The sequence below is a fragment of the Lonchura striata genome, chromosome 4 (assembly GCF_050655825.1).
Source record: "Lonchura striata isolate lonStrDom1 chromosome 4, ASM5065582v1, whole genome shotgun sequence".
In the NCBI taxonomy this organism is placed as follows: Eukaryota; Metazoa; Chordata; class Aves; order Passeriformes; family Estrildidae; genus Lonchura; species Lonchura striata.
This window is the reverse complement of record NC_140706.1, coordinates 52,947,682-52,974,464: the sequence shown is the minus strand read 5'-3', so window position 1 is coordinate 52,974,464 and position 26,783 is coordinate 52,947,682. Positions and strand designations below refer to the sequence as shown.

The window sequence follows — 26,783 nt, the reverse complement described above, 5'->3', positions numbered from 1 at the left end:
ACGGAGGCTGGATGGAGGTGGCAGGGATATAGGACTAGGAGTAGGAAGGTTGTAGTTATGAACAGGGAAAACTGCAGATGGCTGGGACATCCCAGCACTGCAGATAGCTGGGATCCTTTATAATGCCCTGTGTCTACAGGAATCTTGCTTCCCTTCAGGAGGAAATGCCACTGGTGCATCACAGCACAGGAGAAGCAGAAGTGCTCTGAATCTGGCAGCAGAGCTCAGGCAGGGGAGGAGATGGATCTCCACCAAACTTTCTTGCATAACCTTCTTTCATTTTCTACATTACTGGCCTCTATTTAAAAAAAAAAAAAAAAAAAAAAGAAATTTTCAGCTGATTGTTCTGGCTGCTTTTCTTGTGTGACTAAAAAGCATCTGATCAGTGAACTGTTTTAGTTGAAAAATTACTTTCCACATAGAGAGAGGTTGAAAAGATGTAGTTTCCATCCACACCAAGTTCCTTATTTAATTCACTGCATAGCCACTCAAACCCTGACACTGGCACAAGGGAATTAGCAGGGATGGCTGCAGAAAGTTAAACAGTAAAGGTACAAAGCTTAATACAGCAGGGTGAGTTTTGCACACAGAGGGTTCTGCCCCATACTGGCTAGCATAGCAATGACTGGTTTAGTTGCTATAATTTTAAAGTTTGTGGTTCCCAAGAGTAATATCTTGTAGAGAACCCCAAGTGCCCAGGGTAGAATTTTAAATAATGCTGTGTGGATGCTATACCCTGATTGAGGTGATTCCCTACATGGTAGATGTCCTATTACAACTTTGTGTTTGAGAACAAAGCAATAACTACTACTGTTAAACACAGCAAGTACAGCCTGAACAGAGACACAGCTGCTAAATATGGGGAATTTCTGAAACAGGCTTTGGAATTCACTGCATCTGTCAAAATACACACACAAAGCTTGGCAACATAGGGACATTAAGGGCTTTTTTTAATACCTCATTCCTATAAATTATTTCATTCTCATACCTCATTTCCTCATCTTCCCCTGATAATTTGTAAGAACCAGGATTCACCTCTGATTAGCTTACTGTACTAGGAATGCCTTGTTAAAGACTTTGCTGACACAATACAAATGGGAAGCTGCATATATTTTTTTTATGTGTCGTTTTCAGAGTAAGTATTTTGCATGCTAAAAAGTCAAGCTGTTGTTGCTTTCTACCAGTAATAACCATAAATGTTAAGAATAAAGTGAAAATAGCTTAGCAAATTACCATATATTTCTTTCCCAAGAGAATGAAGCAACATATAATAGGTGTTATTTATGAACTGTAGGCTAGTTAGATTTAGTGTGCTTTTTATTTCACATCACACTGGCTATACATATATATATATATATTAAAAATACAATATTTCACACCTACACTGATCAAATTCAGACAGTACATTATTTCAGCATTTCTAGCAACATTATAGAAAATATTACCTGTGCAATGTGACCTGACCTGTTCTTATACTTCTTGTGGGTAAGAAATTCAGCATTTTTTCACTAGGGTAAAGGATTTTTTCCTTTCTGCATTTTGGTATCTATGCGAGTTTCCTTCTCTACATTCATGAGATTTGTTCTAGGCAACATTGTTTGAACACTATTTAATACTAAAAGCTCCAAGGAGAAAGTAAAGTATTTTTATTAAGCAGAATCTTAAATAACAATCAATATTTTTTTTTTTCTGTGTAACTATCTACTAAACCTAGAGAGGGAATTTTAAACTGTAGGTATAATTTTTTTTCCTTTCATGGTAACATACAAGTCTGCTTGATCTTATTTTTATGTGATTGTTACCAGGTTAAAAAATAAAAGAAAAAGAAAATATTTTATGTTCTTATTAGACCTTTCAGGCACATGTGTTTTAATATTAATGAAAACTTACAGTTGGCCATTTTGGTTAGAGATTCTCATAAGAGTTTGTTGTTGAACTTACAGCATAAATTCAGATATCTCCACCATTATGATTTCAAAGCAATGGTACTCTTATCTCAAAATCAAATTTGTTGAATGCAGAACTATTTTTCAAATAATTTCTGAAGTGAAGGGAGAGCCTATGTTTCTGCTATTTAGAAGCAGTTTCATTTTTGCATTGGTATGGGATATATTTTTCTTTACCTTTAAAGATTTGTATTCACATACACCTTCAGCATTGCTCTTCAGGTACTAAAAGGAGTGTTTTAAAAGCACTTTAAAAGTGCTTTTCTTTCTCCACAGCAGCTGCTTATTACTTGTTGTCCTATATGCTTTTCTGAATTTAAAGGGAAGCAGTTTGAAAAGGTAAGAACTCCATTTCAGTTCAAACCCATTTTGCAAAAGAGTCAGTCTGAGGGTTTTTTGGCAACTCCATTTACTCCATAGATCACTGCATCTCATAGAAAGATTTCAAGTGTCTGTGTCTTTTTGCCCCATTTCAAGAGCGGATAGTTCATGGAAAGGGGAATCATGGTGTCATGTCCCTGCTCAAGCTTGCAGAAGGGGCATGACTCCAGCTTTGATAGTCTGCTTCTCTTCTGGCAGGGCTGTTCAAATTCTTTGGCGCTCAAGGCAGTAGCAGCTCTCTGCACTGCAGCCTGGTACTCAGGCACATTCAACATTTTCTGTTGTCATTACTCGACATATTATCATTGTGACTGTTGGACAGATTGATTTTTGGCGTAGAAACAACTGCAAGCTGGAAGTTCTTCTTCCTTGTAGCTGTGCCTCCAGAAAAATGAGGAAATGAAAAAAGGGCAAGGAAAAGAAAGATCAAAGAGAGATGCTTCTTGCACCTGAGTTTTCCCAAAGCAGCAATGTACAGTGCATTAAGGGATAATTGATCGGAGTGGCTGAGCTGTGTTGGGAGTTTGTGATAATAAGGCTTGGTGTAGAACTTCTGCATTTCATTTCCTTCCCTGGCACTGTGCAGGCAGATGTCAGCATGGCAGTTTGTCTGCTGAGAAGCGTGTGAGTATTCCTGTCTCCATGAAGAGCCAGGAGTCAGCTGTTAACCTGTTTGGCCATGGAGGTGAGCTGCTGAGCCTGCTCTGACAGGGTGCCTGGGAGCTGTTGGTTGCATGTGGCAAGTACCAGTTGGTGGGCATCCTACTGCTTGCCAAGCTTCTGAGGTTACTCGTGGCTCTCCATGCAATTGCTCAACCAGTTGGAGGGAAATGTAATCTTGGGACTATCCTGGCAGCTGTAAAATAGATATATGTTAGGACAAATAGGCTGAGTTGGGTTCCAATGTACTCCACTGCCCCAAAACTTGATTAATTATATTCTGGTTGATAGGAAAATGTTTCCAAATTGCACTTTTCAAAATTTCTCCTTGAGATTCCTAATAAAACAAGGGTGCTTTTTCAGCACAGCTAGTCGTACAGTTAACAGCATACTTGTTTTTAATCCAGGACACCCTGCTTAATCAATCTCACTTTCCACTGCTGAGAAAGGCTTTTACTTTGTGACCAGAGAAAAGAATTGTCAAACTAGTGCCTAAATATCTTCCACATCGCAACAGAGATTGTGTTGAAGAGACCAAAATGTAGGTGACATGCTGAATATCTGGAGGCAGTAGAGTGGGTGTGTGCCCTGAAATAGAGAGTATTCCGTGTTTCCTGCCAGGTTTACAGAAGTGAGTGGAACAATTTGCCAATGGGTGAGAGACAGAAATCCAGAGGTGAGATCGGCAGCTTGTAAGATATCCCCTCCCAAATAATCATCACCTGTGAGTGGTAAGCATAGCCTTCAGAGTCTGATTTGGGTTGGAATATTCTTGTGAGTTGTTTGTGTGTGCTTCATATGTTTTTAGGAGTTGGTGGATGTCAGTCAAATGTGAGACTATCTTTTATCAATCTTCAAGGTGTGTGCTGAGTGTGTGCAGTCACATTGTCCTCTTCCATGCATTTCAAATATTGCTCAGCTTTTATCTCTCCCTGTAGAGTTAATTGGAGTGTCTGAGAATGTTGCCTTAGACAGCTTTGCTGTGTACAATTTTCTTATCCAGCTTGTAGCTTTCCTGAGCTGAAGCACAGTTTTGGCTATATTGACTCAATCTTTAGCTGTATTGGCTAAATTTTTATCTAGTTTAAGTGTTGTTGGTACCTCTCAACCATAAGGCAGGTTCTTTGCCTGTGGATTACATTAAATGGATCCTTTGTGGGTAAGCAGCCATTTAAATATATGCTGTTTTGGCTGGTGAGGGAAAATGAGGATATCTGCAACAGTAATAACACTGCAAAATTGAGGAATTCATCTTCAAAGGGATTTCACTTTGCAGCAGAAAATCTGATAGTCAGGTCAGAGATCTCTCCTCTAGAGAGTGCTTTGAGAGCTGTTTGTTGCTTGAATGGTTTGACTGCAAACCATGCAGGTCATGCCACTTAAGCTGGTGAAAAGACTCACCCCTCGGAAAAATTTGTACTCCTTGCTAGATTTAGCTGTAAAGTCTTCTGGTCTTACTTAGACAAAGCACTATTTCTGAGGTTCAGCCCTGGTGACAGTGGTGAGCAAATAGTCTGTTATTTTTATTTTCAAGTGAAAAACTAACATAATGGGCTATAAAGAAAAGAAATGGTAAACTTTTACAAAGAAAGGATATACTGTAACAGGCAGTGCCTTCCTATGTACTTCATTACAGAAGTTGGAGGTATAATATGAAATATAATCTTGCTAACTTTCCCTAGGCTAGGCATAGGAAGCAGAAACCAACAGAAGTATTCCAGTATTTTTGCTTAATTTTTTAATGTTGGTTCTCCTAGAAGGAAAGGTAAAAAATAAAATTTCCATGGATGTTTTTGTTTAGTTTTGTTTTCTTTTGTTAGTTTTCCCTTGCTAAGTTTGTGTAATATAATTTTGCTGAAGGAAATAAGGAGCTTTTATGCTGAATATTTTGAAATAACTGCCCTTTTTTTATTTCCCTCATATTTCCAGGAAAGTAAGATAAAAAGGAAAGTTACTTTTTCTAAGTAACATGATCTTGGTACAGTGGGTTTGGGGTTTTTTGAAGTTTTGGTTTCTCTCTTATTTTAAGGCTGTGCTGGGTTCCTCATGGTCATGCATCCTGTATAATCATTTGTGTAAGAGAATAGGGCCTTCAAATCATAGATCTGACTACTTAAATTAACAAAATTTTCTCCAGACTGGCTTAGCTCCAAATCCAACCAATAATTCTCCAATAATTGCATATTCCCAAATGTTTTAGACACTAGTCCACTCTGCTCTGTAGGGACACTGTCTCCTAGCAGGAGTTTTGTCAGCAGCAATATGCATACATTTTCTTGTTCAAATACTAGTGTGTAATAAAATACTCACCAGAATAGAGCAACATTTCCAGTAAGGGAAACAGGTAACATTGTTCTAAAACTATTTAGTGGATTAAGAAGAAATAAAATACATTCTCCAAAAATTCTAGTCTTCTAAATTATTCTATAATTTCACTCCCTCTTCTGGATTACCTGATTTCACCAAGAGAAATCTATGGCTCCCACTACAGAGAAGGGCAAACAAGGTGATAATAATGGAATTTTCTGGCCTTAAAATACCTTAAATAGTTTTCCCTTGTTAGAGTTCATTTTCCTGGATACTGAGTAGCATATTTCATAATGAACGCTGTCCTCCTGCATTAGCTGGGTTAAAGACAGCTGAACTGAATAGATCCTTAGAGAGGTGTAGTAAAAATGCTATGAAATATTTTTCCTCTTTTGTGTAAGCCAGTAGTGTCGGCAAAAAGAGGTTATTTCATGCACTTATCTGATGGGTTATTTTACCTATGTGAAACTTGGTTTGTCTGAAATTACACAGTAAGGGAAATTTCCTATCACCAACTATTGACAATTTAGAAATGTTAAGATAAGGTTTTGGATATTTTTAGAACATAATGGATTGATGACAGCCAGCATGGCTTTGCTAAGGGCAAATTGTGCCTGACAAATCTGGTGGCCTTCTACATCAGAGTTGCAGGTGGTTTAGGGAAGAGCAAGTAACAATCTACCCACCAAGCTGTGTGGTGTGGCTGCCACACTGGAGGGGAGGGATGGCATCAGAGGGACCTGGACAGGCTGGAGAGGGGAGCCCACAGGAACCTCAGAAAGTCCAACAAGACCAAGCTCAAGATGCTGTGTGTGGGTCAGGACAATCCCAAGCACAAACACAGGCTGGGCAGAGAATGGATTGGGAGCTGCCCTGCCCAGAAGGACTTGGGGGTGCTGATGGATGAGAGGTTGGACATGACCCAGCAATGTTCACTCACAGCCCAGAAAGCCAAATGTGCCCTGGATCATGTCCTGAAGCCAAAGCAGCATGGGCAGCAGGGGAGGGGGGGATTCTGCCCCTCTACCCTGCTCTGGTGAGACCCCACCTGCAGGGCTGCATCAGCTCTGGGCTCCCAGTATGGGAAGGACATGGACCTCTCGGAGCATGTCCAGAGGAGGGCCACAAAGATGATCAGAGGGCTGGAGCACCTCTTCTCTGCAGATAGGCTGAGGGAGTTGGGCTGTTCAGACTGGAGAAGGGAACATTGTGGGGACACCTTAAAGCTTATTCCAGTACTTAAAGGGGGCTTAGAAAAAAGAGGAAGAGTGACTTTTTACACACAGAGATAGTGACAGGGCAAGGAGAATTGGTTTTAAACTAAAAGAGAAGAGATTTAGGCTAGATATTGGGAAAAAATTATTTCAGAAGGTAGTGAGGCACTGGAACAGATGGCCCAGAGAAGCTGTGGATGTCCCATTCCTGGAAGTGTTGAGGACCAGGTTGGATAGGGCTTTGAGCAACCTGGTCTACTGGAAGATGTGTCTGGCTGTGGTAGGGGGTTGGAACAAGGTGATGTTAAAGGTCCCTTCTAACCCAAATCATTCTATGGTTCTGTGATTACATCATTCAACTGCAAACACTTTTGTTAAAGCAACTTCTCTTTCACATAAATCGGTTGTGTGGAATCCTTATGAAGGTCACATTTCCTTTACAACTACTTATACCTCTTGTCTGGGAGTCCCTTTCCTCTCTCTGACAAGATTTTCTTGCTGTAAATATATTTGATGCTGACAGATGGAGATTAGAGAACAGAATTTATATGAACCAATGTCTGTACCAACAAGGCCAAAATATTGTCGGGTCATTCATTTAACAGAAAAAGTTAAAAAAAAAAAGCTAGAGATAATCCCTATTCCAAGAGAATCCTACTTATTCTTTTGCTATTTTTAAGATTGTCAATGTCTTAAAAAAAACTAGGCATGCAATGATTCACTCAGCATAAATTTATAACCATATTAGTAAGATCTTCAAAGAAAATATTTTTAAGGTCAATTTTTCTATCATGAATGAAATCTGATTCACTGAGCATTGTTCTATGGTGCAGAGTTCATAAAGTTTTTTTCCCTGACTGAATCCTACAGTAGGGAGTCAGTATCTTTCTGGAATAGCAATGCTTCATCCTGTCATAGGAGTCTGTTTCTTCATCTTGTTCAACACATCATTAAACCAAACAAGTTAAGGCAAGGAATTGATTATAGTTATGTCATAATTTTTTTGGTCCAGACACAAAGAAAGGCTTAATTACAGAAATTTACTTTTGGGATTAAAAAAATCTGGCTACTCTATGATATTTCATTCCTAAAACAGATGCCCTCATATATAGATATTTAAGTAAAAAGAATATTTTCCCTTTCCCCTCAAGAAATATCTTGGTCTCAGTAATCTCATCATACAAATAAAAAGGCAAGTCAATTTAAGGGTAATTAAGATTTCTTTCCTTGTCCTCAGGATAACATTTGCACTTTGTATTAGTCTGCTGATTTCTCCTTTGCAGACTGTTTGTTGACCTGAGGGGCAATGTCACTGATTGATACAGCAGTAGCTGATCATCATTTGCCAATGTATGCAATTTCCCCTGCTGTAGTTAGTTATAAGTTCAGCCCTTATGGCTTTCAACAGTAAGGATGCTAATTTATGGAACTCATTTATGAAAATTTAATAGAAGGAATTTTTATTGTTGTTAAATAATGTAATGAAAGAAGATGAGTGCTGGCTAAGTACAATCCATCTGGGGTTTATGTGTTCTTTTATGAAAAAGCAAGTAGTGCTTACTTCAGAAGGCAGACATTCATTAGAAATCTGATTTGTGGCATTCACTAATTGAAAGCTAGACAAGAAAATCATGAACTCAAAGATAAATAGATATGATTATTTTCTTCTCAGAAAGTATGATTTTAAAAACATACAGAGACACAATTTGAGACCCTATAATATGCCCAGCTATTAAAGCAGGATCCTTATCCTGAACATAAGGTCTTGAGGAAACACTAAGGGAGTATGCTCTGAAATTACTAGTTATGCCACAGAGGACCTTGACTGCACACACCTGTGGCTTTTGATATGACTGTAGCCAAAAGCATGGCATAAGTGGCCCTAATTTCTCTTGAGCTGCACAGAATCAGTGAGACCTAATGTGCTGGGTGAACATGGGGCCTATCCAGTCCCCTGGAATGCAGCCTGGGAGGTGCAGGGGCAAGTTTGACTTGGGCATCATATTCTAGACTCTGCTATCTGTAACCAAGGGTGAAACCTGTGTATGAAAAAAGCTAAATGGAGAGATTCTCCTCACTGTTGGCTGCAAAAGCTATGTCTGCCCAAAGAACCCGAGGGGATACGAGATCAGTAAAAAAGATGCTAAAGCTTCTGTAGAAGCAGAAATGTTATGAGAATTCCTGGAGATAGGGGAGGTAGTATTTACTAAAGATAGGGTGTTTTCCAATATTAGGGACTTAAAAGATTTTTTAAATGTGTGCAAAAGTTCATTACATCTACAACAAAAGAAAAGTTCATCACCTTTTCTGCTTTGACATTTTGATCTTGGATAAGATCTTCGATGTAGACTGAGAAACATAAAATTTGTTACTTCACATAGAATATCCTACTGTTTGGTAGCTCTGTCATTGAAAGATCCATACCATTTAGTAGTTTTCATTTTCATAAGTATTTTTTGAGTTATTTAAGATTTTTAACCATAGTGTATAACAAGGTGTACTTAGTATCATCTAAATGAATTTTGTGGTATTTTTGAAGAATGTGATTAACAGCTCCGAAGTTTCACTTGTTTTATTTAGATGGTGTGATAAACAACTGTAAAATGCAGAATCTTCTCCTTAGCTTTACTAATGAGAAAAATCTTCCACTTAACCCTTGAAATGCAGTATTGACAATACAGAGCAGTGATTTCCTGTTACTAGAAATTAATGGGAAATTCTTTGCTCTTTTCTTCCTACCTTATAAAACTGCACTATGTCTTTTACACCTTGATGTCTTAACTGTGTATTATTACTCAGATAAATAAGGATAATTCCATGTTGTGAGAAGATGAAGATCTTTTTTAAGCACTCAGTCTGTTACTTATCACATTGTATCTTCACTATCATAAAATTCTTTTAGGACTATAGTAAACTTTAATTCCATTGTTTGTTTAAATGGCCTTATGGCAAAGAGGCAGCATTTTAGTATCTCATAATTTTTGCTTTCAGTAAGGAAATGGAGGTGTTTGAAAGGCAGAAAGAAAAATGTTTGTGATTTATGTTGACTGCATTCATTTTATAAAGGACAACAATACAGCTGACAAACTGATCAGCAGCTGGTTCTTACCCATAACCCGTTGATACAAGTCCATGCTGGACTTCATTTCTTTCATTTGTCCTGTGTTGCCAGAAGGCAGCATCAGATGTGCAATAGATGCAGGTTTGGATTGTAAAAGCTACACTGTCAGTCCAGGTGCTACTGAAATCAATAAAAGTGAGTGATTTTTAAGAGACTTGAATGAAGAACAATTACCTGCTGCAGCTAAATTACATTTTGTGTTGAATCATCTCTAGGCTGGAAACTGATAAGCACAAAAGTGAGGAGGTGTAGAAATTAAGAAGCTGACATAGTGACAGATGTGGCATATCAAAGCACTGAGTTAACCTGTGTTTTGGTAATTAGATCTGCACTTTTATAAACTGTCAGAACTGCATCTGTGTGCGAACCCTGGGCTTGGTCTGGGGTCTCATGTGGTGGTAAAGTCTTTCCTCCAACCCATGCTTCCAAAGGAAAGCTCCGCAGCCTCTTCTTGTTCGGTCTCAAGGCAGTTTATTGCTAGTTATCTAACAGATTGTGTTCTCGGGCTGCAGCTGTTTGATCAGCGGCCCAGGCAGAGACACACACACACTCCTGACACCCTCACTGTCTGGTGTCTTCTTCTTCTCTCTCCCCACCCAGGGCTGCTGCTATCTTTTATATGATATATTATGTGTTATATGTTTAAAGTTTTTCCCCAATACCTACTACCTCTGTTACAAGGTGCTTTTCTACTCTAAACCAATCCATGAGTGCCAGCATCACCAAGAACATGGAGGCAAGGAAGAAGGAGGAAGAACAGGGTCAGCCCACTTTCCTCCATCTTAGAACTTCTGACCCCCATGTACAAAGTAAAAACCCCCCTGTACAAGTGTTAAAACCTCCCTGTACAATACTAAAAAAATTTCCCCTCTGTTTTGTAACTACTTTTACTATACTATCTAACCTTTTGTGACTGCTTGTTCCACCTTCAAAGTTGGTAATTCATTCCATGGCTCAAACTCAAAATCACAGCTGTTTCCAGCTGCCTGCCAGGGTCTAAAATGCTTCTGACCAAGGTCTGGAACCTCTAAAAATGTCTGAGAGACATTTTGAGTTCCAACACATCTGAAGGTGTATAAATTCAAAAGCATCATGAAGAGCTTCATCCTTTCCATCCTTAAAAGAAATAAAGAGCTATAGCACCTTGTTTTGTGTCTGTAGTCCTTTATGTTACTTTATATTTTAAGAGTTCTGGGCTAGGCTGCAAATTGGGACGGTTCTGCGGCAGGTGCTGCAATCCAGCTGAGACCTGACAAGGACCAAGGGAGCCCTGCTGGGCCTTGTAGTAAATATTACATTGGAGAACACATTTTACATTCCTCGTGTATCAGCAAGCACAAACTAATTAAGCAGTTGAAAACATGATGGAATCCAGAAAGTCTTCAGGTTCCTGTCAGAATAATTGCTCTCTATAGTGTGCTTCCATTAACATCTCTGAAAGTGTAAAATCCTTTGGGGTGGTAAAACCATGTTCTTGAGCTACAGCATTGTTCGGTTGTCAGGGTGCAGCAGGTACACTGATGAGAGCATGTTTTGTTTGGTTTTATTCTCTATGTCTGCTGTCACAATGATGTATTTAAGAAAGTTGCTGTACTTGGAAAAATTACATTATAGGCATCTAAGACTCCCAAATGCCTCTGGGCACAAACTTCTTAAAAATCTGCACCCTTTTCGGGGTGTTTTTATAATTCATGTTTTTCCTGTCATTTTTCATTAGTACTTTATCACCAGACATTCAGAAACAATATTAATTTTCAAATGTCCTGCAGCAGTGTTGTCTTGTTGTTAACTCTTGTCATATTTCACTCATTGGCTTTGAAAATGGAAAGTGATGAATGGCTGCAGTGTTTTGTTTATAACGTCTCATTCTGGAGCTTTCTATAAAAGTAGTACATTTTCATTACTTACCACTGGGTCGTTGAAGGGACTTGGGTTTTTTCCTTAATATATGAAAAAGTTATTAGATTTAAAATCACAAAAATGAACCCTCAAAGAAATTATGGAAAGGATATTTTAAGAATATTAATTCCCATTTTGGTTCAATCCTAATTTATTTAGCGCTAGTATGGAATGATCAAGCCTAAATTATTTTGAACTTTCTCACACTTATGTACCTTAAAACAGAAGTGATCATGACACAAACTGACTAAAATTTTACAGCCAATCATATTTTAATAAAATAATTTTTTTCCTTTTTGAGAAATAATCTCAGACATGAAGGCATGCACTTGTGTGTTTAATATGATCAGAAAATTAAAATCCAGATGTTTGCTTAAAAGTTAAGACATATTTGAAACCACAAAGGAGGCCTTTTCTTTCTGCTGCATATATTTAAAATGGGCTACTTTTGAAAGAAATTTCAGAACCCCATTTGCATCCTAATTGCAGCCCATTTCCTGAGTCCACAGTTAGGCAGACTATTACAGAGTGGCACTGGGGATTTCTGGGGCAGTGAAATTGTTGGTTCTAGCTGAGCTACTGAAAAATAAAAGGGAAAAAGATGAATGGATTTTTTGCTTCAGCAGTCACCAGCTGGCAGTTCAGCTCCTTGGAGCTCCGCCAAGCAGCAGTTTACAGCAGCCCTGCAGCTGCTCTAGGCTGGGCTGGAGCATGACTGGCACCAAGCCACCTTCAGCTTTGGACAAGGACTCAGCCTTGGAATTGGCCAACAGATGCGCTGGGATTGTGGCTTTGCTCGTTCATGTCTGATGCTCACAGAATGCAGTTGGTACCTGAAAGTTCAGCACTGGGAAATTTGCCTTGATTGTGTGCAGGAAGATAAGGAGAAATAGGTTAAAAATAAATGTTTAACTTTGTCCGAAGTCAGTTTGGTTTGGGAGGTTTTTGGTATGGCATGTGTGGCTTTTACTTTTGTGTGACATTTTTCTTATTTTGCCCAGTTCATAAGAATCCTAAATAATTGTAAAATGGACCAGCAAGAAAATTGGTTGCACTGCATTCTTTCAAACTAAATTACCTGAATTCATCAAAAGAAAAATTAATTCATTTCAATCCTGTACGTTGTAATTTTTATTAAAATGTTATAATCCTACCAAAAAGTAACTTGTATAGAAATCAAAGCAGTGCTGGACTTTTTATTGACAGTATTTTGGAGGGAGAATAATGTTATTGGGATGAGGAGAGGGGGGAGGATTTCTTGTTGATTTTGACTCTCATCTGACAATTGTTCTATCTTTTCCTGATTAGAGGCTGTTCTTCTATAATTTATCATAGATAACAACAACAGGATTGGGTTTTGGCAGTGTTTCATTAAACTCTCTGCTCATTTGGTGTGTAACTATGCATCTGATATAAAGAGTCTGTCTTTTCTTGTTAACCATCTTATTATCTTATGGCTCAGGATAAACCAATTTCTTAACATTCTGATGGTATATTCTGAATTTCTGTTGGTGTTTTAATGTAGATAGATTCGCTCTTAATTTGTCACCACCTGGTATTTGATTAATTATTCAGTAGGATGAGAATTTCAGCAAGTTATTTCACAGAACTAAGACCTTCCCTAACCACATGTATATTATTAAACATTTATTGATACATACACACATATTGTCTCCCTTCATTGGCCAGCAACCAGAAGCCAGTATTTCATAGACCTACAAACCAAGCATTTATTTTCTAAATTGAAAATATTTCAAGTGAAATATAACCTTGATAAGGAAGAGGAAAGAAACACCCCGGTGCTAGATAGTCATAACAGCATTTCATCAAGTAAAAAAACAATAGGTGACAATAAGTGACAATAATCAGCTGAATTTAGATAAAATCTTGCATTAAAAAATCATGAAGCTATTGTGGACAACTAGATGAACACAAATTATCAATTTAATGTTGTTGCCAAATAAAATTACTAACCTCCTACTGGAGTAATTAATAAGAAATAGATGTAGTCCTTCATAGGATTAATAGTGTTTGTTCTGCTTCATAATAGTGGGGTATTACCTTGAGTACTGTACTCCTGAGCCTTCTACTTCAAGAAAAAAGTAGTGGAATTACTGAAGGGGATCTGTAGAGAAGTATGAATGACTCAGAGTCTAGCAGATGAGTCCTATGAGAGAAAATAAACGTGGGTTTTTTTTATTCTAGAGCAAAGAGGATTAAAGGGTTGCTTGACAGCATTCTTTGAAGTCATAACCAGGTATTCAAAATCAAATAGCAATCTTTCTCCATTTTCACAAGAGAGAGAGAGAGAGAGAAGGAAGGGTCTTGAAGCCAGAAAGATACAGTTTTGACATCAGGAAGACCTTTTCTAAAAGTAAAAGTAATATAGTGAAAAAATCTTAGAGGAGAAGGCTGTACAGGTTACACCAATGAAGGTCCTTAAACAGATGATTACAGACCATAAATGTCCAGAGGGATAAACTTGAGTTAACCCGAAGTTCAGGATAGACTCGAGGTCCCACCATGAAGTTCCTGTAAGAGATACGGGGTGACACACAGTAGCTCCTGAATCATTCCCTTAAAATAAGTGCTTGGATTTTTGACAGGGCATTAATTTGACTATTGTCCCAGTAGGAAGATTATATTTACTGGCATGGAAAGAAATAATAGATAGATAGATAGATAGATAGATAGATAGATAGATAGATAGATAGATAGATAGATGAAAAGTGTTTGAAATTACAGACACGTTCTCCCCAGAATGATACCAGATATCAGATATAAAAACTGAAGCAATGTTTTCCAGAAGTGTTCTGCTCCCATTTATGAATCTGTGTGCAATAGGCTCTGAATAAAATGGGGAAAAATGAGGCTCCAGTCCTAATAATTTTTTTTTAATATCATCTCTGATGCCTACAATGCACTGCAATCCTTATACCCAAATCTGCATATGGCTCTGCATGGAATCGTGACCATTAGCCTTCACTAAAAAAAGGATTTAAGCTATGAATACTGACAATATTATTCTTCTGTGTTGCTTAAAATAGAAATGCATGTGAAGTTGTACAATTCATTCTGAAACAATATATCTGAATTTCCTGTGGAATCATGAAACACCATGAAATACTTTTAGCCAAATATTGTTGGAAGGCTTGGTAGTAGTTTTATTCCCTCATCTTTGTTCTGCAACATCAGAGCCCATACGTCAGTGTAAATGTCAAGAAGCTGCTCCTGTGTCCTTTCAGAGTTCTGTTGCAGAAAACCTGTAAGGAGTCAAATTGTGTTTTTGTTTCAAATTAACCAGTAGCTTTAACCATTCCCTAGGAAAGGGTACCGTCATCTCCTCCCCAGTCCGGTGTTCTAGGGACAGTACGAAGCATGCAGTGATCTGATTTGCCATGCACAGATAAATTACCATCATTTCAACAAAATCAGGTGCACGCATGCTTGCACAGCATCTGAAGTTGGTAACTTGCTGGAATCCTTCTTACATTGTATTTTTTTCCAGGCAGCTGAAATAAAATTCGTGCTTTTCTGTAGCATGTATTTGACTTGTAAATACATAGCAAAACACCTCAATTCAAAGGACAGTGAAAATTGAACATGTTCTGAGCTTAATCAAGGCATGAAGATGTTTATAAAATATGTTCTTTATATTTTGTAAGGATTTGAGAGTATTAAGTGTTGAACTCTGTGTGATCAAAATTCTCTTTGTTTCATTATGTGAAATGCTTTTGAAAATCTGCTTACAATTCATGGAAACTCCTTATCCATTTATTACATTCCGGAAAAAAATCCTCCTTTGATTTAAACTATTTTTTAAGGAAAATGCCCAAGTAATTACCTGTAACAAGCATTTTTCAATCCCAGTGCTGTTAAATGTGAATTAAGTTTTGGAAGTTTTGCCATCAATTGGAATCGTCTTTCATTTTAATCTGCCAGACCCGTGTGCTGTTCATGTGTAGTGAGGAGTGGTTTATGTACTCCACACCATTTCTCTACTGTGTTCTATTACTAATACTTTTTGTTTTGTCTTCTTTTGTTTCCCTAGACTACATATCCAATCAGAATGGTGAGCCAAAATCTCAGCACAAGGGACAGAAAGTCAGCACTTACTCCCACCGAGGACCCTTTTAGACACCCACCAGGCAACCAAGCAGCAGCGTATGAAAGCAAGAGCTGTCAGCTGTCTAATTTGTGTCTGAGCAGCCTCCTGAAGGAGAAGGAGATTGTGGAAGCCATCAAGCACACCCGAGGCTCATACGGAAGCCTGGCCTCAGAGGCCACCCAGAACGGTTTGGCTGTCACAGCCCCCAGCTCAGCAAAGCCAGCATACAAGGCCGACAACTGCCCCATGTTCTCAGGAACTCCAAAAGACCAAAGTGCTGTGCCTCGGCAGCACACCACCTTCACAGGGAGACTGGGACAGCCCCCCAGGGGACCCATCTCTTTACACATGTACAGCAGAAAAAACGTTTTCCTCCACCACAATTTACACACGTCAGAGCTGCAGACTTTAGGTCAACAAGATGGTTAACAAGGTGCTTATTTTCTTGCCATGGAAGGAAGGTTGATTAAAGAGGGATGTAAGCTCATCTAGAGCTCTGTCTTCAGTTCTCATCTGCTGCTACTTTCATGTGAAAAAAAAATAAAATAAAAATTTAACTTTGTCTGTAAGTTCCATATTTTCCCACCTTGGACTGAGGCAAAAGGATGAACAAGATTGTTAAATAACTGGGCTGATTTGTCATGCAGAATTCACCATGACTTTAATAAATGGAACCATTTGGCTGGCACTGCTAGTCCAATATTGGCTAAATATATTTTACCCCTCTGTATGTCATTATCATTCCCTGAAGTTCTAGAAGATGATCTTTAATGAAACCTGTATGTTTAATAATATTACTGTTAAAGTAGATGTGAGGAATAAATAGATAAGTAATTAGTAAACCCTCTTGAATTTCATAGAGATTAGGGGAATAAGGAGTCAGAAATCTTTAAGGACCTTCTTTTTACACATTTCTTTTTAATACACTGAAATTTGGTAATTTAGAGAGTGTTACCACTTCCTGCTGTATTTGTTTCATGAGTGCCTCATTCACTCATGGAGGCAGTGATTGATTTTCCTCTAACAGGCTCATAGAAAGTTGCCAGGTATTTGAGTCAGTAAATTGGGCCCCAGACTGAGGATGTCAGCTTGTTTCCTCAACCTTCCCTTCCCTCTTCACACTTCTATTTAACTACATTTCTCTGAGTGTTTCTGTTCTATGAGGGCATGTCAAATTGTGGTGATCTTTGTGCTTTACAGGTACTGTAGCAGTCATGATGCAGTGTGACATTCTGCTGTGTAATTCATCCTATAATTTCATTCCCCTTCCCAAACCAAAAATGTGTGAAAGCCTAAAGTAAGAGAAATCATCTTATTACCCAGGTTGAACAACCTGCATCAGTCATAATTTCTGTGGGCTGTATCATCTGCACTTAAGGACCTGTTGGTTTACACCAGCTCAGTGGGTTTGTTAGTCTTGACAAGTTACAGACAAGCGAGATTAATTTATTGCCTGGTCGCACAGGAGTATGAAATCATCTGACCATGCCACAGAACCTGGAGACCTGTCGGTTGCAGAAGATCTGGTTTTCCCCTCTCAGAGGTATGGGGGCTCAGTTACTCCAAATATGTGGCATATGTGAAACATGACACTTGGTTTACAACCTCTCTGTTGCAGGGTAATCTGTTTGAGTTGTAATGGCACATGCAGTTAGTAGTTTAAAAATAATTTGGCACATTTAAGTATGATTGAGGCAGATCTGAGACGAGTCACTTCTCTCTTTAGCTGGTGATTAATAAGGAAGGACAAGGGTGCAGCACATTCTCACACACAGAAACAAGCCATTGTGACTTAACAGATAAGCATATAATGAAAAATAAAGCTTATGTAGCCACTAAAAATCTGAAACTTGTAAAAGTTAAGTCACATAGAGTATATTAAATGAAGACAAAATTTTACCTAGTGTTAAATGTATCTGCTGCATTACTTAATATTTGTATTAATATAAGGAAATTGTATTAACAAGTCTTGCTTAAACTAAGGGAAAAAATAAACCATTATCTTGGCAGATATTCTGTAAAGTAATTTCAGAAGTCATAAATTTTAGGCTTCTATTTAATTTATTTTATTTTTATTCGAGCATTTTATTTTTATTAGAGCAGAATTTATTACACTATCTGATATTGAAGAGAGCAGGTTTTGTCTAAATATTCTGTAGTCATAATTTTGGGTATCCAGAGATGGATACATAAGAACCAAGACAAACATTTGCCAAAATTCTTCATGTTCATGTGTGCATTGCTACTGCCAAAACAGAATGTGCAAAAATTGCAAACACAGCTTTACCGAATTAACTGTGGCTATTCAAGACTCCCAGTCCTGCATAGAAACTCATAATTTAAAGTCTACCAAACAAGTTAATAAGATAATTTCTCTACTCAGAATCTCTTCTTCTTCTTCTTAGCAATATCTTAAAGTCATGGTAGATTGAAAGGACAATTAATCCTTACTATCAATTCATTTAAGTATTGCTCATCTCAAGAGCTGATGTATACAATTCAATTTCAGATCTGTAAATAAATTAAACAGACACTGTAATTAAGGAAGTTTTTTCTAGGGTATAAATGTATTATGTACTATGTTAAAAAACAAAACAAAACAAACCAATACCTTCTTCAGTTTTAGGTTATGTACTGTATCTATAGTTGTTTTTTTTCCTGGGAAAATGAACTTTCGGATTTCACTTTATTTAAAAAAAATAATCTATGAACTTCAAAAATAGCATTTCAAATGTTACTATTTTCTTGGAGAATCTTTTATAGAGCTGAAACTTTAAAAAACTGGAAAAAAACAGTTCAACAAAAGTGAGGGATATTTTTTAAGTGTCATCTTGAAGCTGTTTTGTATCAGTTTTTCAGCATTGCTATGTTATTTGTAATGCTAAGTGTAAATCTCACCCAGAGAAGGGTATTAGCCACATGTTAATGTACAGTGCAGCAGTAACTGTAAAAGAGGTCCTTTCTTTGGTCCTCTTGTGTATATAGGAAATCAAAAAGCAACAGCATTTGGACATTCTTACAGTGAATTGAATCCTTTGTAAAAAATCTCTAGTTTTTTAAGAGTTCCATGTGCAAAATGATTTATACATTTCTCCAAGGCTGTACATATCCAAAGACATGACACCAGGGGGAAAAGGCATTTATTATTTTTATCCATGGATATACCTATCTTCCTTTCTTTCTTTTTTTTTTTTTTCTCTTTCTGTACAACAAGGTGTAACTGCAAAGTTTCTGCTTAAAATTACTTGTTAGTTCCATGTCTTTCAGTGTGAGAGAGGGCATTTTAAGGAGGAGGAAATCCCTGAAGAAAAACTGTTTCCACTTGCAACAGTGTCTGTCCCACTTCCTTATAACAGTCACTTGGCAAAAGAAACTAAAGATCTGTGCCCTAAATATTTTTTTTAATAATTTACCAGAATCACACCTGAAATGTGTTTGTCATCATCTTTAGACTTCCTCTGACTAGGACATGTTCATAAGATACAATAAATGTGACGGCCAGCCCTGGTCATAAGTTCTTGAGGTGTAAGGAAAACATTTGTCCAATACTGTTTTTATGTTTGACTTTCAGAGCAGTGGAAAGGGTTTTTTTGTATACCTTGTGCATGTAGATGAAGCTCAAGCTGTGTGCTTGTGCGTACTGGAAAAAGAAACCTTGCTACAAAGCTCTCCTCTATTTAGACTATTTAGCAGATTCTGAAAGCATCCAGCAACATAAATTTCTGTCACCTTTCCAGGCATGCCAGCCCTCTGTATGTAAAATGAAACAGCCAGAATAGATGCCTTTACTTCAGTCCACGCTCTAACTGTTTTTTGTTCCACACACCTCCACATAAATGTTAGAAGGGCTTTCCTTATGTGGCTTTTTTTCTGGAAACTGTGAAAGGGTGTATATCCAGAGTAAGATGCTCAAATGATGTTTAGATAAGCATTTGAAAGCTTACCAAAATGTTCATGTTTGTCCTACAGGTTCATTCCAGTCATTACAGGTTCATTGCCAATAAAAATTGGTGGTTTTCTTTTTCCAAAAAGCCAGTTTGGGAGTAATGATTTCTGTCTATGCTGATTCACTTTATACTGTTAAATACACAGTATACTTTTCGCACTAATAAAAGTAAGGTGTTTGCAAATCAGTACTGTACTTTACATGCCCTGAGAGTTGTTCACTATCTCCACTGGTTTGATTGGTATGACACTGACTTCCATTAGGTTCTACCAAGTTAAGTCACTGATAATTGGGATTGTGGCCTTTAATCCATCTAGTCTCAGTTTATGCACAGGAGATCTCTAAATCTGAAAATCTTTCCTGGTTCACAAAAAAGACAAGAAAATATTTAATCTAAAAAAAACATCAGATCATGATCTATGGTGAATGCACTTCTTTTTCCCCTTCACATTCAAAAGCAAAAAAACCCTGCAAACCCCTTTGTACATCTACACAGTCCACTAATGAATTAGATAGAGTAACATCTAACAAAATGCAAAATCTTGAAATAAATACCTGGAGAAAAAAATACAGGGGAGTCTTCTCACAGATGTTTGTCAATTTGGCAAGTTTGTCAAGATATTGGGAACTTCTGTATATGAGTGGAGTAATGAAATATGTTCTATGGCCTCTACTACTGTCACTCCAATGATTTTTTTGGACGGAGAGTTTGCTGTTTAAAGTTTGCTCTAGACAAAGCAGGGACTACAGTGTGAGAAATTATATTTAAAGTGTCCATGGAGGTCTTCTCCCAGCTGGAAGAAACACACAACATTCTTTCCAGGATGTATTTTAGTGTTCTTCAGCCAGCAAGAAGCTGACAGCGATTCCTCAGAACAGTCTCAAATCATGCAGACAACTGTCTTTAAGTGGAATTTACTTTAAAATATCCCATATAAGGCTCTTCTAAAATTATATGGAAATTTCAGCAACTGCAGAACACACCTTGCTAGGTTATTGGTTTTTGTTGTTGTTGTTGTTGTTGTTGTTGTTTTTGAGATAAAAAGGCCATGTGCTGGTTTTAACCTTGTAAGTTCTGTTTGGAACTTGTTTGCTCACTGGTGATCTACCTAGGATGTGAGAGTTTATCCACTGTAATGGATATAATTCCAACTCCTCAAAGTATAAAGACATTGGATATGTCCTCCTCCCTGAGGGGCTTGACATTTGCAATGTATTTTCAATGTAGAAGAACTATCTGGATTTAATTATCTTTCTTCAAGGATCTTTAGTTGTTGCAAAGTCAGTAGAAAAAAAACTTACTTATTGAAGTATTTTGGAAAGATTTTGTGGTTAATTTTTATTTTAAAATACACTTAAAATTTATCTCTCTGTATCTAAAGACAAGAAAATAAAAAAGGAAAAGAAAAACTTTTATCAGCGTATGTTTCCCGTAAATCTGTGATTCTCACTAGCCACAGCTGTCACTTGCATTCCATACAGCTGTGAAATATTTTGGATTTGTTGTTTTTGTTTCCTTCATTAACTGGAAGTCATTACCTCTGGTTCTGGGGTTTTGTTTGCTATCAATCCAGTACTTGAAACACACAGGGAGGGCTGTTGTGGAGGTGGTAAATATCACCTCTGTTTGGTTTCTACATCCACGTAGAGGTTGTTGAACAGAAAATACTCCACTGAGAAGATTTTTCTAGTGGGCAAATACTGTCTCCTTATATTCTTATCATGATCCTTTCTGTCTCTCTGGATTTCAGGAACATTTCCCTTAGGTATGGAGTTACAATGACTCTGTGAGACAGGCTGCACCACAGTGTTGTTTCTGCTATGAGAAGGCTCCACTGGATTTTTTTTTTTATTATTTTATTTAAAATATCTCATTCTTAAAATATTTTAATATTTTCCCCCAGAACTGCTGTGCTGCTGGGGTAGTGCATTCACAGAAAATATCCCTTGCCCATCTGGGTAGGCTGCTGGTCACAGCTGATTTACATCTACTCAACAATTGTCAGACTTATTTAGGCACCTACATAGACAAATACATTGCCAGGTTTGACTCTGCTTTTTGTCTCATTGAAAAGGCCCTAATAATGTAGTTTTACAATGCATATGGGTATCAACAGTAGTAGTAGAATTTTAACTTATTTTAATTTTCTATTTTATGTCAATGCACTTTATATAATGGTTTCATATGAATTACACAAGGAATTTTATTTTTTTCTAACCTGAACTTGATTTCAACAGGGTTCAGAATTCTCTACTTAAATTTAAGCATGTAAGCAATCCCATAAAATTGTCAAATCCCTCTTCTTTAAAAAGCTAACACCCAAATTAATATTTTTTTCTGACATTAACAATATCATTCATGTTTATTGTTTGAGCGGTATCATGCATAAAAAGTATTTTTACTTATATCTAAATATAACTACTTTTCAAACACTCCACATAAGTAGAAAAGTCAAGAAACAGCCTTCATACTAAAGTTACTCATACAGCTATACCATTAGGGTTTTTTTGCCAAAATATTATTTTATTTTTAAAGAAAATCTGTTTGTTTTCCATGATTAAGAATGAAAAAAAATCTTTTAGTACATGCTCTTCAGAATATTTGGAGAGATGACCAATATTGCCAGGAGAATATAAGCAATCAAAGTCCTTAATCAGTGATGCATCTGATGTGTTTTAAGCAAGAGGATCAACAGGATATAAAAAAAATCTGTGTAGGAGGAGAACAGATGTTTTGTTGCTCAGAAAAGTCTAATGGAAGGGTGAAGGCTGACAGATTAATAGCTCTTTTTCTGTTCCAGGGCTGGTGGTGCAGCCATTTGCTGTGAAATAACACTGAAGTAGTATATTTATGAAGTAAATGTATTGGAATAACAAGAAATGAGATAAAATGGTTGTGTAACACTCCAAAGTATGGCTGAGGGTACTTCTATAATTTGATCAAACAGCATCTGAGTGAATTGACATCCTTTTATTACCAGGGTATTATCTTTATCTGAAGGATAAGTGTAAGTGGAACAGTACAATTTACATTGTAACATAGAAACAATTCAGACAAAAAGAATAAATTAACATATTCTATCTCCAAAGTCTTCCACTTTGTACAGTCTTCTCTAACTATCTGGGGCAGTTTTATGTAATTTTATTTCATGCAGCTGTGGTAATGCCCTTATGTTGGGCAACAAGGAGAAAACATTGAAGAGAGTCATGACCATGACCCTACATCAAGAGCTGCACTTGGTTAACAGGGTCACAGTTTTGGTTCTCCTTTCCAATAAGGAATAAGGGATCTTGTGAGAAAACCTTTATATAAACATCCCCACAAGCAGCTTTGCCTATGTGAATTTTAAACTGGTTTTTGGAAAATTAAAACTTTAATTTTAAAAATTGATTAAAATTCTGTCTATTTTTGAAAATATGTTATTTAATACTGCTGAGGGCAATTAGAGAGTTTTGGGCATTTTTCTGTAAACAAAAGCTTCTGTTTCATGTATTAAAATTGGAAATTTTATCTCATCATTTCTACTACTGACCAATATAAAAATTGAATAGCTAATAAGACACTGAATTTTCTATTCTGTGCTACTAAATATCCATTTAATTTTAATGACAGTACACAGCAAGGCTATTTGTTATATAGTTCTGATTTTTTTTTTAAATATAATTGGCAATACTGTAGAGATTACTTAAATTAGAGACTTTAAAAGAACAACACAGATGGGAAAACATTAACTTGAAGGTCAAGTATAAGTAATGCACTGTTGAAGAGTGTGGAAGAATAAAGTTCTGTGGGAGACAAAGTAAAGCTTTTTCACTGAACACACTCCAGTCAGTCCAGGATCACTTTGCTGATTTAGATGGTAACAAGGAAAGAAATGAGAATATTTTTGCTAAAAGATAACATACTTAAAAATCAACTTGAAACAGAATTTGAAATAGTGAAGGTATTTGCCTCAAGGTATGGTCTGAAAAGAGAACTGTAAAATGTATCTAAATTCTGATTAAACAAATTCATTAGTGATTTTAATGGTTTTACTCTACAAAGCCATGAATTGTTTAAACTCATTCTTATGTAACAGGCAAATACTTTGTAATATTTAAGAATTGCCAAGGCGTAACCCTAACCTTTGACTTTTGCGCTACACATCCTCTGAATTTATTTTCTGCGTTTTTTTAAATTATTTTGAGGTTTTGTAACTCCTGTGCAGTAAGAATCTGATTGTTTCAAATTCAGTCATTTTGCACTGACTAAAAACAGATATGTAGCCTTTAGGTGAAAACACTGTTGATTTTTAAAATCAGATTATTGAGTAAATAATTTTTGCAGATTACTCTGATGAGTTATGACAGTTTGTAAAACAATTCTGTGGGATTGTATTGGTATTATTTAATTGTCGTTTGTTTGTTCCTGGTTTTGGTTGGCATTATTTTTCCTTCTATGTTTATGGAAAGAAATATTATTTTTGAATATTTGTACAGACTTTTAACTTTAAACCTTATTGTAAAGGTTCACATTCATATATTTCCATATTTGAAATTAACATAAAGGGCTCTGACAGTTTTTTTCTTTTCATGCTGCTGAAATATTATTTCCTAATAAAAATACTGTGTTCCAAGATGAGCCTGTTGGTGTTGATTTTGTCTTTGAAATAGCTCATATTTCTTTGACATTTCTTCATAATTTTGCTGGGAAATACATATTACACTGTAATAAACCCTAATTCTTTTATGGCTTAATGCTATTAGAAATCTGTCACAATCAAGAAATGTATCATTTTTTCTTGAGGTTCTTTAATTGCTTAATGAGAACTCTAGGTTGAAGATATTTGATACTGTGCTAATAATAAAGTACAAACACCTGTGAAGACCATTCTAAAATTTAAAGGTTATATACAAAGATTCTACTGTTTTACAGGGGAAAAAATATCTGCCTTGGTATTTTGCAAATTCCTTGTTACATTATTTCCTGAGTGTCCAAATAATTTTGATTACAAAATATTTCTCAATTCCCTTCTCCACTTCTCAATTGTTCTTAGCATGAAAATAGTAATTTCCATAAATAAAATTAGGCTTTCATTTTGGTTTTCTTCTCTTTGGCATCTTGTTCCACTATATTCTTTTGCTTTTACAGTATTTTACAACAAAACAGTGTGTATTTTTGTGTTGTCCATCCTAGTTTGCATCTAAGGATATTATAAAGCACTCCTCCTCTTAGCTTCATTTTCTCCATAGTCTATCTAAATGATACATCTTCACCTTCAAAGGCCAAAATCATTCATATTACTTTAATTCAAATATATAAAAAATAAGCAAACTTTCACATTTGTAAGGCTGTAAAGTATTTGTCTTCACTAACCGCAGTATATAAATAAAACAAGTAAAGAAGACCAAAGTGATTGCTCATTGTGTCATAACAGAGTTCCATTTCAGCTTTTCCCTGCATATAAATGATTGTTATGGGCTGCATTCTCAGACCAAGAGGTTTATTTCTTAGGAGAGGTTCTGGTTATTGGTTTGGGTTTGTTTGGGGTTTTCCTTACATTACTACCAGTGCATGATTTTCAGTGCCTGCTTTGAAAGCCTCAGCTCAGCTTCCAATTCTTCATCCAGAAATGGCTGCAGCTCATTTCACAGTACTTAGATGCCTACTACTCTTTCAGTAATACTGTTTAAAATATATGTCCCTCTAAGCTGGTTCTTCCTGTTGCTATCCACTCTAGAATAGCTGCTCCATTTCAGTGCTGTTTATAGGAATTCTTTGTAGCATTTGGATCCCTGGCAGGAATATGAAGCTTAATGGGTTATTTGACTTTATATATAATCTTCTAAGGAAAAATAAAGCTGACATAGTAGAAAAGTTTTTAATCTGATATTTTTCTGTGAATTTAAGTTACTGTATTATCAGCCTTCTACTAAATGAAGCTGAAGAAACATGAAATTAGATGCAAGTGCTGGAAAATGGAAGATCCCTGAAATTAGCACAGGTTATGCAAAATGCTTGCGAGCTAAGGCAGCTTTCCCACGTCACTCCTGTGAAACTTGAGTGTGTCCAAAATAACAGACAGCTTAGTCTTTGTGTTGTGATGGGCTTTAAAGGGCCTGACAATTTCAAAGAAAACATTATATAAGTTTTCTTACTTCTTTGTAAAGTGTTCTCTTCTTTTATGAAACAGCAGGACAGCAATTTATTCACTATCACAAAAATACCCCAAAAGCTACTGATGACTGAGAGTGAAGCAATATTCATCAGACAGCAAAGTAATTCCTCAATTAGTTTGTATGTATTAATAATATTTTATGTTGGGATATCTCAAAAAAATATGAATGTTGTTGCTTTAGAAAAACTGCCTATCAGAGAATGAGCTAAACCTTAAACATAGTTTCAGATTGAAAAAAATACTAATATGAAATTAAAAGAAATTTATCTCTGATTTTTCAAGTGTTGGAAGAATATTAATAATCAGCATAGCTCGATTTCACTCAATGACAAATGTGAAAAACTTTTTCTAAGCATTAAATGTCATTCAAAAAAATATTGCATACAGTGACTGAGTGCAAGTCAAAGTAGAAGCAAACATAATTACATCTCCATGCAGCATTCCTGCAAGCACACTGATGTTATGCAGAGTAGTGTCAGAGGAATCAGCATCTACCTCTAGGATGCTGTATTCCAGCCCTGCTAGCAGCACTGGCTAGATGCACATACTGCTCTAAATTATCTCAGTTATTTTAATCCATTCCTCCTTTGAACCTTCACTGTTTTCCTTTTCTCATATTTCCCTTTATTACAAATTTCTATCTGTATTCCTAACGATCCTAACTATAATGCCTGTCTAATATCCCCCTTTAAAACACTGGGAACATTAGGAACTGAGTTCCACCTGTGCATTGTTTAATTCCCAGGTGATGAGATAATTACCAGGCCTCAAAAGGTAAGGGAGGGGGGGAAGGCAGTTATCACCATTATCAGTAGCAGGTGTTTAGGGTGGGTAGCACCCAGAAAAAAGTAGTGGCAGTGTATCTTGGAGTAGGACAATGTAAAGGCTTGTGAGCAGCTTAATCTTATTTATGTGGATATTTTGTTGTTTGCTTAATTTGGTTTAAGACTGTATTACTTTAGGACATTTACTTGATTTAAATGCACAAATTCAAGATTTCTATGTATGCAAGATACTACAAGCAACTAGCTGAAGAAGTGCTT

General features: G+C 36.6%; 1 protein-coding gene across 6 annotated transcripts in view; it reads left to right on the top strand.

Annotated features, from left to right (window-relative positions):
• The window catches only part of CCSER1 (coiled-coil serine rich protein 1), a 641,644-nt gene extending 617,441 nt beyond the window's left edge, over positions 1 to 24,203 (top strand). For all 6 annotated transcript variants that reach the window (XR_014955187.1, XM_085579114.1, XM_085579113.1 and 3 more), the window contains one exon: positions 15,580 to 24,203. Coding sequence is in view for 5 of the 6 variants with exons in the window: in XM_085579114.1 (XP_085435240.1) it covers positions 15,580 to 16,065 (486 nt within the window). In the remaining variant the exon portion in view is untranslated. The remainder of the gene's footprint in view (positions 1 to 15,579) is intronic.
• The last annotated feature ends 2,580 nt before the right edge of the window (positions 24,204 to 26,783 follow it).